Source organism: Panthera leo, chromosome D1 (genome assembly GCF_018350215.1).
Source record: "Panthera leo isolate Ple1 chromosome D1, P.leo_Ple1_pat1.1, whole genome shotgun sequence".
NCBI lineage: Eukaryota > Metazoa > Chordata > Mammalia > Carnivora > Felidae > Panthera > Panthera leo.
The window spans coordinates 18,381,327-18,395,764 of record NC_056688.1 but is presented as its reverse complement, the minus strand read 5'-3'; the positions used below and the strand labels follow the sequence as shown (position 1 = coordinate 18,395,764).

Below are 14,438 nucleotides of genomic sequence, written 5' to 3'. Positions count from 1 at the left end.
CAGGAGCGTATAAAAAATGCAAGTCAGGTGTTGCTAAATAAGAAAAATAAAAGTAGGTTAAGAGAATTGCAGGAGACAGAGTCGCACTGTTTGAGATCAGCTGGTCAGGGAGGAGTCTCTAATAAGGTATCCCAAAGAGAGAAAGCCATGCAGTTAACCTTGTGCATTCCACAGAGGGAAAAAGTACAAAGGCCTGAGGTGGGAGTGTGCTTGATGGGTTTCAGGAACAGCACGGGAAGGCTTTTTCGTTTTTTGTTTTTTAAATAAACTTGAGTTCTGATAAACTGGCTCCCATGTGGACAATAAGCCACAGGGGCAAGGTGAATTGAGGGAGACCATATAGGAGGGTGCTAGAATAATACAGGTAAGACACGACGGAAGCTTGAACTAAAACGAATGGTAAGAAATAGACAGATTGCCTATATATTTTTGGAAGTAGTACTGAAAGAAAAAAACCTAATCGACTAGATGTGGAGTATGGGAGAAGGAAATCAGGGACAACTCTGAGGTTTTGTCCCTGGCAACTGGAAAAACGAGCGATGGAAAACTTGCAGAGGAACAGACTTGCAGAACAGTAGAGGCAGGGGCCAGAGAAAGGTAAGGGAGGGTATCAGAAGTTTGGTTTGGGACACAACAGGTTTAAACATTCAGGTGGAGATGTCAGGTAGGCCTTTGGAAATACTAGGCTGAAACTCAGGGGCAGATCAGAGCTGGAGAATGAATTTGGCAGTTATTAGAATAGAGGAGGCACGTAAAGACGCAGGACTGGATAAAAGTACCTAAGGATGAGTACAAAAGAGGAGAAGTCCGAGGACCAAATCCTATGGTATCTTTATTTTTAGAGGTGGAGAACATGAACAGGAGCCAGCAAAGGAGATATGTCTTTAGCTTAGCCCAGATGGCAAGCTTCTTGAGAGCAGACAGTACTTTTTTGTCTCTTTGCCTCCCACTTCTGGCCCACAGCCTCTTGGTTCACAGCAAGTGTTCGGTAAATAAGTTAAACTAACTGCCCTTTGAAACCCAGCTAGAATCCAGAGTTACTTCCTAGAAGTTCCTCTGGTAAAATCTGAGAGTCCAATAAATGAAATACAACCAGCCCAGTGAGGACATCTTTTCAGCCACCAGCAGCACACACGGAACTTATTTTGAAATAGCACACCACTGTTACACAAGCCATGAAAAGACAAGGCACAGATGAAGGCTTCAAAAGAAAGTGTCCATTGATTGGAAAAGCAAACACTATGATGTTTAAAGGTCAAGAATCAGGAGTAGAAATTTTTTGCCTTCCATTATCTCACAAAGTAAATCCACATGAAACATATAAGCAACTGCTCGTTCTTCTGTGTTAGTCCATTATTACCATGAACATCTACAGTAAACGACAGACTTCCAGCTCCACCTATCAACAGAAAACAATAAAAAGGATAACTGAGCATCTGTAAGAAATTACAAAACTCTTAATTAAGTGTATCTCCCTTTTGTCCTCTAAACATTTTATTCTGTTCATCATAAAAAAATTGAAATCGTTCAGGTAACTGGAGCTAGTGTTGTAGTCTGAGGGAGAAAAACAGAATATGTAAATTTATGGATCATCTTTATAAAGTCTTCTGTTGCTAAAACGACTAATCACATGGAAACAGATGTGTGTGAGTAATACAACTGACTCACAAAATCACTTTGCTACCATAAAGGACATTCAACTGATCATAATGGCTTTTTATTCATGCCCTTGAAAGACATACTGGCTACCTTTTCTTACGTCTAAGTTGAATACAAGTATTACATGTTTAATGGAAGGAGAAGGAAAAGCTCAGGGAACCTAACAATTGGAAAAAGATGTTGGTAGAAGTCAGAATTTATAGGAAAATCAAGTTAAGCACTGGTTTTTAAAAAATTCATGGTCAAATGGATTTTATTTCTCCAAAACCCATCCTACCTGGAAACTAAAGTTCAAATGTGGTTCTGTATGAATTATTGAATTATCCAGAGTTAAATTTTCACCTTTTACTACCTAGACACTGTGTTATTCACTCTTCATTGGTATTTTAAGGAGAGATTATGCATATAATTTGGAAGACAATTAAAAAAATGATAGCCACAGTAAACACCTTTATAGATCAGTATTCTTAATTCATAATAAATGCATTATAATACAAATTCCTCCATGCTTATCCATCATTCCATCTTGATATCAGGATGAATGGTATTACAGTTCTTTTTTAATTGCCTAACACAGTTCCTAGCGCATTACAATGGCTCAAAAAATATTTGCTCTACCGGAGCAGATCATTCTACTGGAGGATTTATGAAAACAAACAAACAAACACACAAACAAAAAAACTATTAGGCAACAGGTACTATAGTGGATATATGTCAACTTTAGCTGTCCAGCATCGGATTTGAGGGAAACCCCAGACAGATCAGAAGTAGGAACTATTTTCCACTACAAAACTAACGAGGAGTAAATACTCTTTCTTCTTTCCCTGAAAGCCAAAACACAGGAAGGTAACAAACTTACCTAACTGTAACTGGAAATGCAAAGACACAAGGTCTAACAGCGATTATTCATAGCAGATACAGAAAAATCAAGAATTCAAAGGCATGACTGTAAATGTGTGGGGGCAATGAAGTCTAGCAGCGTGTTGATGACTGACCAGTGACCAGAGTCTGTAGAGAGAGATCTAGAAATCTTGGCTGTGCCTGGCTTTCCAACAATCCTGCCTAAGCCTGATTTTCTAATCTTCCTGTCAATTCTGTGAGCTACATAGTATTCATTATTCTTTTACTAAATTCATACCCTACTGAAGTTGGCCAGAGTTGATTTCTGTTGTGTGCACTCAGAAACTGGCACCAGGGAGATTACCAGCAAGAGCCCCGCAGGTAATTATAGGCAATTTGAAATTGGTTTTTGGCCTAGCAGGCCCAGCGAACGTCGTCTTAGTGTTCACGGAAGGGATTGTGCAAAGGCCTTGACGTGGTGTAGCGAAGTAACTCATGTCCACTTGTGGCCCCATGGAAAGCTCTAGGTGATTCAGAGAGTGCTGCCAAGAATAAAACAATGTGAACGGTAGGAAGAATTCAAGACTATGAGGCAGAGCATCTGCTACTCTAAGGGCATAAGACAACCTGAATCAAGAGAATATTAAGGTCAAATCCCTAGGAACTAGGCTCAAAGCAGACTGAAACCCAGGTACTTTAAAGAAAAGTGTCTTTTCTCTTACAACAATAAAGCTGAGGTAGCTATTAAAAACAAATGCACACAGTTTGATGCCCCAGGTTGCTGAATTACAGGCCAGTTAAATCTGTATCCATATCGGGACTGTTCTACGAAAGCTGAAGCACGGACCGGAAAGAGTGGGGATGGGGAGGAGAATGACCCGGAGTAGAGGTACATAGGAAGACTCTGAGGGCTCGGGAACATCCTGAATCCCTAATCCTCACTCAGGCCCCTGGCTAGCAGGCTTAAAGAGACTGTTCCTCTCTTGCTTGAGAAGGCGGGAGAAACCCCTGCCTAAGGGAATTACCTTGCAAGAGTGAACGAATCCCTATTTGCCTCATCCTTCCACACACACACACACACACACACACACACACTCTGCTCCACTACCATCAGATCACAGCATGCTCTGTAGGGTTGATTACAAAAACATCAAAGGAATTGCAAGAATTCGCACATTTACGTGGACAAAATGCAGGAAATAAGTACAGGAATAGATTCCGAGTGTGCTGACCCAGGAAGGAGAAGCAATGTTAGATCTAGCTGATTTTGTTGATGTAAGTACAGTACCAGAGGTTCTGAGTTCAAAAAGGTAGCTTTAGTGGCTGGAAGTGGTTCTAAAATTTTGTCTAGTTGGATGATTAGAAATTGGACTCATGGTGGTCTATGCTAAACAAAGTTGAGATGCCACCAATTTGGGGGATGATGTGGAAGGAGAAAATAAAACACTTCAGGACACAGGAATGATGGAAATTATTGCCACCCATGTTATTCCTTCACTCATTCTCCATCTATGAACCAAAGGACCTAGAAGACACTTCCTTTTCCAAGGCCTTGAAAAATACATTCATGAGTAGAACACTCACACCTGTGAAAAATATTTAACAGACCAGTAAGGCACTGACATCAGTTTGCTCATTTCAATTTCAAGAAAAGTGGAAGACACTAAGCAGTGACATTTAACCACTAGTGAGTGGGAAAGGAGGCATAATTCCATAAACAGGAAGCAAGGCCAGAGTGGTAATTAAAATAGCTTGAATCTTTTACAGTAGCTAATTGGTCACAGTCTTTAGGATTAGAATAAACAGGTTATCTCATTTCAGGGAGAAAGAAATGTGTTTTCATTTGTACAAGGACTACATTAGGACAGGCAAGAATAATTTTTTATATGTAGAACTATGCGGAAAAGGTATCCTCATAGATGTTGGACAGTCAAAATGGCAGACTATCATAGAGGTTCTTTTTACTGAATTGCTCCTGTTTGGGGAAAAGTCCGAAGATCAGGCAAAGCAGGGTTCTACCTCTCACTGCAGAAGCCAAAGTGGAACAGGTAATCCCTCTCCCTATCTCTCTGAAGACAAAATGTGAGCACGTACCCTAAACACAGACAATCGATTGGTCAGACACAGAGGCAAAGGTCAGCGAGAGATTATTTCCAGCACAGCCCATGCACAACCGCAAGCGTCCGGCGGTGAAGTCCAGCACTGTGGTGACTAGGGAGGACGGTGCCAGCAGAGACACGTGAGGCCAAACACCAAGTGACACCTTGGCTGCTCTTGCTGCCCCTGGCTCCTGTCTAGGCCTGGTTCTGCAGCTTGCCTAACAATTTTCGCAGTTTCTCAATATCCTTCCAATAAATTCCTCCTGTGGTTGAAGATGGTGGCCACGACCCGAATTCAAGAACACGGACTAGTGCAGAGGTATATACGCACTTTAGGAAAATTATGCCATCGAGACAGAAAACAACGTACTGCCTATATGTGTACTACTTCCTGCAGCGGGCTGGAAATTAAATAAACTATAATGATGAGCTTATGCTCAAAGCCCAAATATTTACTTCTCCCGTTAATAAGTTAGAGTGAATTGGGGCGCCTGGGTGGCGCAGTCGGTTAAGCGTCCGACTTCAGCCAGGTCACGATCTCGCGGTCCGTGAGTTCGAGCCCCGCGTCAGGCTCTGGGCTGATGGCTCGGAGCCTGGAGCCTGTTTCCGATTCTGTGTCTCCCTCTCTCTCTGCCCCTCCCCCGTTCATGCTCTGTCTCTCTCTGTCCCAAAAATAAATAAAAAATGTTGAAAAAAAAAAAAATTTAATAAAAAAAAAAAATAAGTTAGAGTGAATCAAGTAAAACTAATAGATGTTAGGTCATGTTTTACAAAAAAAAAAAAAAAAAAAAAACAAAGTCATGCTGCTTAACCTATTATTTCTAGGTTGTATTAAAAGGCACGGTAATATTTATTTCTCCCTATTTGGCTGTCCTTAGCTAATTTTAAAAGGCAGTCTTCAAAAATCTTGATTTGTCTCATATTTTTAAAATGTTTATGCTTTAAAATACTACTAACAAAACCACAGAATCTTTTTATACAGTACTAGTTGAGCCTTATAGAATGTTAACCCCCTCAAAGCTGTAAGTAATAGAAAACTCTGGGGAAAATTAGATATATTTAGTAAGGATGAATTGGAATCACAGAAATTTATAACCAGAAGATCAACTGACTAGACTCCCATTCAGTCCTAACTTGCATCCTGCTTGTCTAATGTGATTCGTGTTATTTGTTAAGGTCATTAAGGAAAGCATAGAACATTTTTGCTTAGTGGTTCTAGTTGCCAACACCTAAAAACCAGTTTGGGGGGATATTTTTTCCTTGTATGTTTACCTATATCATACCTGTTACATTTCCTTTTACATTTACAGAGTATTAAATGTAGCTCCTTCCCAACCTTCATGCATTATGGTGGGAATGTAAATTGGTGTAGCCATTGTGGAAAACAGTATGGAGGTCCCTCAGAGAGTTAAGACTCGAAATACCAAATGATCCAGCTATCCCACTTTTGGGTACTTATCCAAAGAATTAAAAAAACATTAACTTGAAAAGATATGTGCACCTCTATGTTCACTGCAGCATTATTTACAATAGCCAAGATACGGAAGCAACTCAAGTGTCCATCGATAGATGAGTGGATAAAGATGTGGCACGTGCACACGCACACACGCACACACACGCGCACGCACACACACGCACACACACACGCTGAAATATTACTCAGCCATAAAAAAGAATGACATTTTTTTTGCCATTTGTGACAACATGGATGTACCTAGAGGATATTAAACTAAGTGAAATAAATAAGATAAAGACAAATGCCATGTGATTTCACTTGCATGTGGAATCTAAAAACCAAAACAAACAAAGCAAAAAGCAGAATCTGACCTGTAAACACAGAGAACAACCTGGTGGCTGCCGGAGGAAGGGGGAAGGGGGAAGGGGAATGGGCAAAACGGGCAAAGGGGACAGGAGGACACAGGCTCCCAATGATGCCATGAGTGAAAGGTACAGAACACAGAATATAATGAATGGTATTGCGATCGTGTTGTGTGGTCCCAGACGGTGGCCACACTGGTGGTGAGTGCAGCACAACATACACACTTGTTGAATCTCTCTGTTGCACACTTGTAACTAATGTGACATTGTGTGCCAACTATACTCAAAGTTTCATTTATTTTTATTTAATAAGCAAACATAAAAAAAGGTAGTTGCTCCTCAAACTATGTACAGTAACTCTTCGTATGCTTAAAGGTAATCACTAATTCAGCCCTCCGCATTTCTCTTCATACTCAACCATCCTAATTCCTTTAGTATTTCCTTAAGAGTCTGTTTTCTAGTCCTTTCCCCGTATTCTCGAAACCTAATGCCTATTTGCCAAATCTTCCAAACTGCAGAACCTAGTATATCCTGAAAGCAGGTCAATGTGAAAGAAGAGACCAGTTTTGGGGGAGGTGAAGATGTGTCCCTGGAGAAGAGAATCAAACAGGAATCGATGACATGGAGCATGGGGGTGGAAGTGGTCAAATACTTACCCGACCATTCTTAATACAAGTGCAAGGTTAGAAGAAACACACTGTGGAAAACGAGATAAAATGGGTTTGCTTTGTGTTTCTTCCTTTTTTTTTTTTTTAACCTATCACCAAAGTCCTCTAAAAGGGTCGCGTAACAAATTATTAGATTTGCTCTAAAGCAACAGTTCTTAAATTGCCTCAATACTTGCTAAAATGTAGCTAAACTGATGAGTAGTTTTTACCTGAATGGCACTTCTTCCTGTGGAACATCCACATAGTAACGGATAAAAAATCTCTCCGAATCTTCTCGCTCACCATCAGTAACAACACTGCCATTAAGTTTGGAGACGGATGGCAATCTGTAAGTAAAAACCAAAATAAAGACATGTTAAGATACTAAGAATATTCAGCTTTCGAAATAAAATCATTGGTTTGAGGCCCAGTCTTATTCTCTTGAAAGGACACGTTTGATGTAACTCTGCTTATGTACAACTACCTACATGAACTAAAGTGGTATAGAATAAAAGGACCCAAAATGTCTAAAGTCTCGTTAAAAATTTATTTATTTATTTATTTATTTTGAGAGAGAGACAGAGAGAGTGAGCAGGGAAGGGGCAGAGAGGGAGAGAGAATCCCAAGCAGGCTATGCACTGTCAGCACAGAGACTGACACGGGGCTCCAACTGAGAACTGTGAGATCACGACCTGAGCTGAAACCAAGAGTTGGATGCTTAACCAACTGAGCCACCCAGCTTCCCTTAAAGTTTCATTTTTAGATGTGACACTGACCTTTTATAATTATACCTTACCTTTCAAAATAAGATTCTAGCCAGCACTGTCCAACTTAAATATAATCCAAGCCACGTATGTAATTTTAAATTTTCTAGTAGCCTTATTTATTTAAAAATATTCATTTATTTTCTGGGAGAAACAGAGAGAGCAAGAAAGAGAGAAGAGAGAAAAGAGACAGAGAAGAGAGAGAGAGAGAGAGAGAGAACACGAGGAGGGGAGGGTCAGAGTGTGAGAGAGAGAGAATCCCAAGTAGGCTCTGTGCTGTCAGCACAGAGCCCGACATGGGGCTTGATCCCATGAACTGTGAGATCATGACCTGAGCCAAAATCAAGAGTCGAACACTTAACTGACTGAGCCACTGGGCGCCCCTCTAGTAGCCATATTTAAAAAAATAAAAATACAACAGGTGAAATTAATTTTAAGGATATATTTTTATTTAACCCACTATATCCAGGATTTAATCATTTCAACCTGCGATCAATACTAACAAATAACTAATAGGATACTTAATGTTCTCTTTTTCATATAAAGTATTTGAAATCCCGTGTATATTTTTACACTTACAGCACATCTCGATTCAGACTAGCCATAATTCAAGTGTTCAAAAGTCACACATAGCTAATGGTACCATACTGGACAGCAGAGGTCTACAGAGTAGACAGTACAGGAATCAATTTACTATATTTACAACAGAATTACGTGAAGAAAGTAAAGTATAAGGCCTACTACAAGACTTACTCTTTCTAGAAGGAAACTACGCTGAAATGTATTTCTTCAATGAGATATTAACGTGTATGTTACAAAGCAGTAAGGATCTGTTAGGTGTTAGCTGGGTAGAAAGAGCAATACCCTGTTTAAAGAATACTCCGCTTTTTTAAATTTTTTCGTTTTTCAAGTTTTTATTTAAATTCCAGTTAGTTAGCATGGATGTAATATTAGCTGCACGAGAATCTGGTGATTCCCCACTTATATACAATACCTGGTGCTCACCACAAGTGCCCTCCTTAATACCCATCACCTTCACCTCCAGCAAACCTCAGTGTGTTCTCTACAGTTAAGAGTGCTTTCTGGTTGGCCCCTCTCTTCTCTTTTTTTTCCCTATGTTCATGCGTTTTGAAGAACCACTCTTCTTTAGGGAACTTAAAGCCCCTTTCAAAACCACTATGTATGGCACGCAAAGAGAACAAATGAAAGCTTCACGGCCCTTTACATCTCAGGCAAAATCTTACTGCTGCTAAAGGCTTATACAAAAATAAACACTCATTTTCAGCAGTCTGGGAGAGGCAGAGATGGAGACACGAGAGGCAGGGGAGCCAGAAGAAGAACACAGCCGTGTGGTAGTCATGTTTAAGTCAATCTATATTCAAGGAGAAAACACAGATGCTGCTCTCTTAAGCTTCATAGAACTGAAACCGTCCAATTTTTAGGTATTTACGCTTTAAATGACACTATGTTAACAGAGAAAATAAATACAACTAAAACAGAACTCATTCCCTGTTATACCTACTTTTTCTCCATAATCCAAAACAGGGCTTCAAATATTGTTAAGTATTAAAAAGTGTAAAAATAGAATAGATTTGTGAGGGAACGTTTCAGTGCTCTTGGCAGGCCGATTACTTTTCACATTTTTCTCATCACACCGTGTTCTCTTTCTTCTGGGATTTGGAGCTACAGACGCAGCCCCTTCAAGTGCTGTCTGTTCAAGAGACGGGGAAACGTATGGTGCACTCCCCCTCATTAGCGCACCATCCCTTTAATGAAACAAGGCCCGAGAGAAGCAAGGAGAGTCATCAGACAACAGACCTGGCTATTACCAATTTCCTCCGCTCCTCGGTGGTATAGGGCTGCAGAAGAGGAATTCCTAATAATCTCACTTCTTCAAGTTTGGGGAATGAATTTAGTTTGTCAATGTCTTCCCAGGACTGCAAACCTGATTTGAGAAATATATCATTTAAGTAAATCCAGAAAAGCACACAAAAAAGAAGATTAACATAGAAAAAACTGCTTCAATTAATTTCTGAAATGTTAAAAATGATCGTAAACTAGTTAGAGATCCTGAAAATCTTCTTACATGCAACGACAGAACAGAATACAGTCAAACACCATAGAAACTTCCCTAGAGCCGCTCCTCTCCCTATGATCCCAGTGGTCAAGGAGAAGAGAGCTTCATTCTCCAACATCCTACTAAGGTACTGATTGTCCACCCAAATGGCCTTGTAAAGAGGGTCACTGCCGGTTTCTCTAAGCACGATGTATGCCATGATTACATTAAAAGGGGGACGCGGTCAACTTTTTCACCAGATACAGACTCACAGAACATAACTACTGATCAGAGTTAATACTGTCAAACTCACATTTTTACCTAACAAATTCTAAAACGGGGCAAGTTCAATAGAGCCAGAAAATAAATAATATCTTTCTTACATACTGCCCTCATTTTGGGCACAGGGAAGACAGATTTTAAAAGCAGAACAAACAAAAGCAAAAACAGACAACCTGAACCATTGGGTCATGAGAACATGCAATAAATTAAGATTACTTAGTGCTAAAAGAAAAGTCTTCCTATGGCCCGTGAGCAAATATATCATCCAAGTCAATAGTTGGCACTTCCAGGAAAAATATGCCTGTAATAATGAACGTGGTCAATCTTATAACAGGCTCAGTCTATTTCAGAGAACAACATAGCCCCTTCCTCTCTCCATCAACCTGAAGCAAGGGTAAGCAGAGGAGTGATATATGAGGGCTCTGGTGTATACTGTCCCAAGCCACCACTGTTCTCTTCCCTTCAGTTGTGTCATAAGCAGCTTCCTTATGCAAAACACTGGTTTTTAAAACCTCATTCCCACTTCCATGGCATGACTTCCATGGCAAATTAAGCTGTGTGTTTTTTCAATTGTAGATTAGAGTTGTTTTTAGCTACATAGGTTTTAAGAAATGGGCCGAAAGACAATGTCAAGAGAATGAGAAGAAAAGTCACCGACTGGAAGAAGAGATTGGTTAAAAACACATCTGATAAGGGATTGTTGTCCAAAATACACAAAGAACTCTTAAAACTCAACAGTAAGGAAATAAACAACCTGAGCTAAAAAATGAGCAAATGACCCAGACAGACACCTCCCCAAGATGGCAAATAAGCATAGGAAAAGATGCTCGACATCATAGGTCATTACAGAATTGCAAATTAAAACAAGATTCCACCACACACACCTAGAATGGCCGAAATCCAACACATCCACAGCACATAATGCTGACAAAGATGAGGAGCGACAGCAAGTCTCATTCGTGGCTGGTGGCACGCCAAGTGGGGCGGCCACTTTGGAAGGCAGCAGGCAGTGTCTCATAAAACTACACATATTCTCACTGTATGATCCAGCAACCGCGCGCCTTGGCATTTACCCAGATGAAATGAAAACTTACTGTCCACACAAAACCCCGCACACAGAGGTTTACAGCGGCTTTATTAATAAGCGCCAAAACTTCGAGGCAACCAAGATGTCCTTCAGCTTGTGAATGGATAAACAAACTGTGGCGGAGCCACACAATGGAAAGTTACTCAGCGCTGAAAAGAAATGAGCTATCAAGCCATGAGAAGATATAGAGGACACTTAAAGCGTATTATGAAGTGAAAGAAGCTTATCTGAAAAGGCCACATACTGTATGAGTCCAACTATATGACATTCTGGAAAAGGCAAAACTACGGAGACAGTAAAAAGGTCTCTGCTGTTTGCCAGGGACTGGGCGTATGGAGAGACGAACAGGCAGAACCCAGTGGATTGTTAGGGCAGTGAAACTTTTATGTATGATACTATAGTGACAGATACATGTCATTCCACGTTTGTCCCAAGCACAGAACACCAAGAGTGAGCCCTCATGTGAGATACGGACTTTGGGTGATGATGTGAAAATGTAGGCTCGATTAACAGATGTATCACTTTGGTGCTGGAATGTTGAGAGTGGGGAGGTTGTGCGGGGGGGGGGGGGGCGGGGGTGCAGAGTATGTGGGAACTCAGTACTTCTGCTCAATTCTGCTATGAATTTAAAACTGCTCTAAAACATAAAATTTATTAGTTAAAAAAAATAGGCTAAAAATACTCATTTCTGGGAGACACAGAATCAAATGGCAGCAAACTGGCTATCAATCCTATCTAATGCTATGTAACTACCATACCATACTAGAAGAGAAAAGTAAGCACTTACAGGGTACGGTAGGTTGAAATTCCTTAACCTGAATCCAGACAAAATGGGCTAGTTTGTCATTCCTTGTACTCTGACCCTGCCTTTTACTGTCCAACTCATCAATCTGTCTCACTCCTTTCATGGTATGACCTCTTCAGCATATAAAACATAAACAGCTAATAAGATGCTATGCCACTTGGTATTTATCATTTACGAACACGGACGCCCTAAATTTAGCTAATCAACTGGCACCTGCATGTCACTCTTGAAAACGCATCCTACAAGGAGGCAGAGCCGTGACTGAAAGAAATACACGATCATTGATCTCATGTGTAAGCTCAGATCAATTTGCATGTACCTCACCTGATTTGTGGAGGCTGATGGATCGTAGATTAGGAAACAACCGGGCCAGTGAATCATCAGGCTCCTCAATAGCATTCAAATGATTGTTCGCCAGGACGAGAGTATCCAGTGAAGGAAACATAACTCCTAACTTTCGTATTTCAGTCCAGTCTTGGAGGTTATTGTCTGTTATATGTAGTAGCTTTAGAGAATGACAGCAAATAGAAGGACAAGACACTGTTTCATAGTCGTTAAGGCACAGGAAGAGCTCCTCCAAACTGCAGAGAAAAAAGGAAATATTTCATTGTTGAAAGCAGATATGTTTCTACTTTGCACCTACTTTCATTTATTCGATAAATAAATAAGTGCCTACTGTGTGTGAGGGTCTGGTAGGTATTGCGGGGAAGACATAAAGATGTCTTTCTCAAGCTTAAAATATAGCTGGAGACACAGAACCCAAAACACATAAAACAGCAGAGAACGATATAACCCAGGATGATAACCCACTAAATTAATTTTGTGCTTAAATAACTAAATGCTAAATAAGGCAGTACTCACTCTAAGATAGCAGTTCACATAGGAGTGGAATTGAAATTGTAGTTAGAATAGTCAGGGAAGACTGCATGGCCTTGAAGGAAGGGCAGACTTGCAAAAGTTGAGAGGAGATAAGAGGAAAATCCCAGAAACAATGTGAACGCAATGTGTGGAAACAGAAATATTAACTATCATTTACTAAGTTCCTACCCTGAGCCAGGCCCTGTTCCAAGTGCTTTATTTCTGCCAGGTAGATACAGTTACACCCATTTTACAGACAAGGAAACGGAGTTCATTCGCTTCTCAACGGTCATATGGCCAGTAGGGGGAAGCAGGCTCTCCAAGCTCATTCTCTGCCATGCCAGGGGTTGTGTGAAGTGAGTGGCAACCAGTCTCATTAGAGGGATGGTGAGAAACTCAGATGGAATAAATGGGGTGAGACCAGACTCAAAAGGCTTTGATAAGTTCCATATTTAGACAAAGAAACTACAGTTTCACATATTTCTTTAAGCTGCTTCCTTTGAATACTCGTGTGTTTATTCAAAGCTACATACAAACAAATGTAAGAAAGCATTTCTAAACTGACAAACAAAAGCATAATTTCTTGTTTAAATTATCGAAAAGTGTTCCATTTTCTCATCGGGCCAGCGAGGCACTTAATCATCTGAGTGTTAATATATTTTATAGATCGTATGATTTTTTTTTTTCGTCCCAAAGAAAAGCGCTGACGCAAAATTCTGAAATCAGGTAATCAGAAGATTAAAATGGAGAAAGGGTGGGTTGATCTAGAAATGATAAGTGCTTCTCAGGGATATTTTCTCGCCAAAGGATGACATATCTTATGTCTGGGTGCTACTCAACACTAAACAAGTATTCCAAAGAAAATGCTACTAAATTACCCTCCTTCTAAGTACTTCATTTTTCTGACTTCGTTCTCCATCCAATCTGCTGTTCTAGTGTTTCTGAGATGGGAGATCAGCAGTGATTCTGTGTACTAAGAAAGATGGCAACACAGCCCCCTCTCCATCATGCTCTCTGAGCTTACTCGGGTAACTCCTGCAGTATCGTGTGGACCGTCTCCCAAGAAGCTTTGCTGTTGTTGAGGACAAGTTTGCGAACCCCAGAGAAGGACCCAGCACATGTTCTTTCTAAAACCGACAAATTCAGAGGGTTGGAACTCAGGTTTAGAAACTCCAACTGGGGAACATTTGACACAATTTTACTGACCTGGGGAGAAAAAAAGAAATGCGTATCAGGCAGCAATCAGAGTTTTTAAATCGCAATCATGCTCATAAAGCTTAAGTGAGTGGGGCTCCAGGCAAAAGGCCATTCACATTAGGGAGTCCTGTTAGTGACGATACCTACAGAGGGGTGTAAGTAATTTCAACAAATCTTGGCAAAGAATTTAATCTTTCTATGAAAGAGTGACATAATTGAAAATTAATGGTACAAAAGAAAGACTTTACACGTTGCCTTTGGCAAGGTTTTTGATTCTGTTCTGTATGATATTCTCTTTGATAAATGGAGAAAAGATAATTTTGATG

The 14,438-nt window shown here is 40.3% G+C and overlaps 1 protein-coding gene across 2 annotated transcripts in view; it reads right to left on the bottom strand.

Annotated features, from left to right (window-relative positions):
* Positions 1 to 14,438, bottom strand: part of LOC122199493 (tubulin-specific chaperone cofactor E-like protein) — a 161,213-nt gene that overhangs the window by 111,788 nt on the left and 34,987 nt on the right. For both annotated transcript variants that reach the window (XM_042904604.1, XM_042904606.1), the window contains exons 5-8: positions 13,940 to 14,121; positions 12,382 to 12,638; positions 9,646 to 9,772; positions 7,294 to 7,410 (exon numbers count right to left, since the gene is read on the bottom strand). In XM_042904604.1, the coding sequence (XP_042760538.1) occupies positions 7,294 to 7,410; positions 9,646 to 9,772; positions 12,382 to 12,638; positions 13,940 to 14,121 (683 nt within the window). The remainder of the gene's footprint in view (positions 1 to 7,293; positions 7,411 to 9,645; positions 9,773 to 12,381; positions 12,639 to 13,939; positions 14,122 to 14,438) is intronic.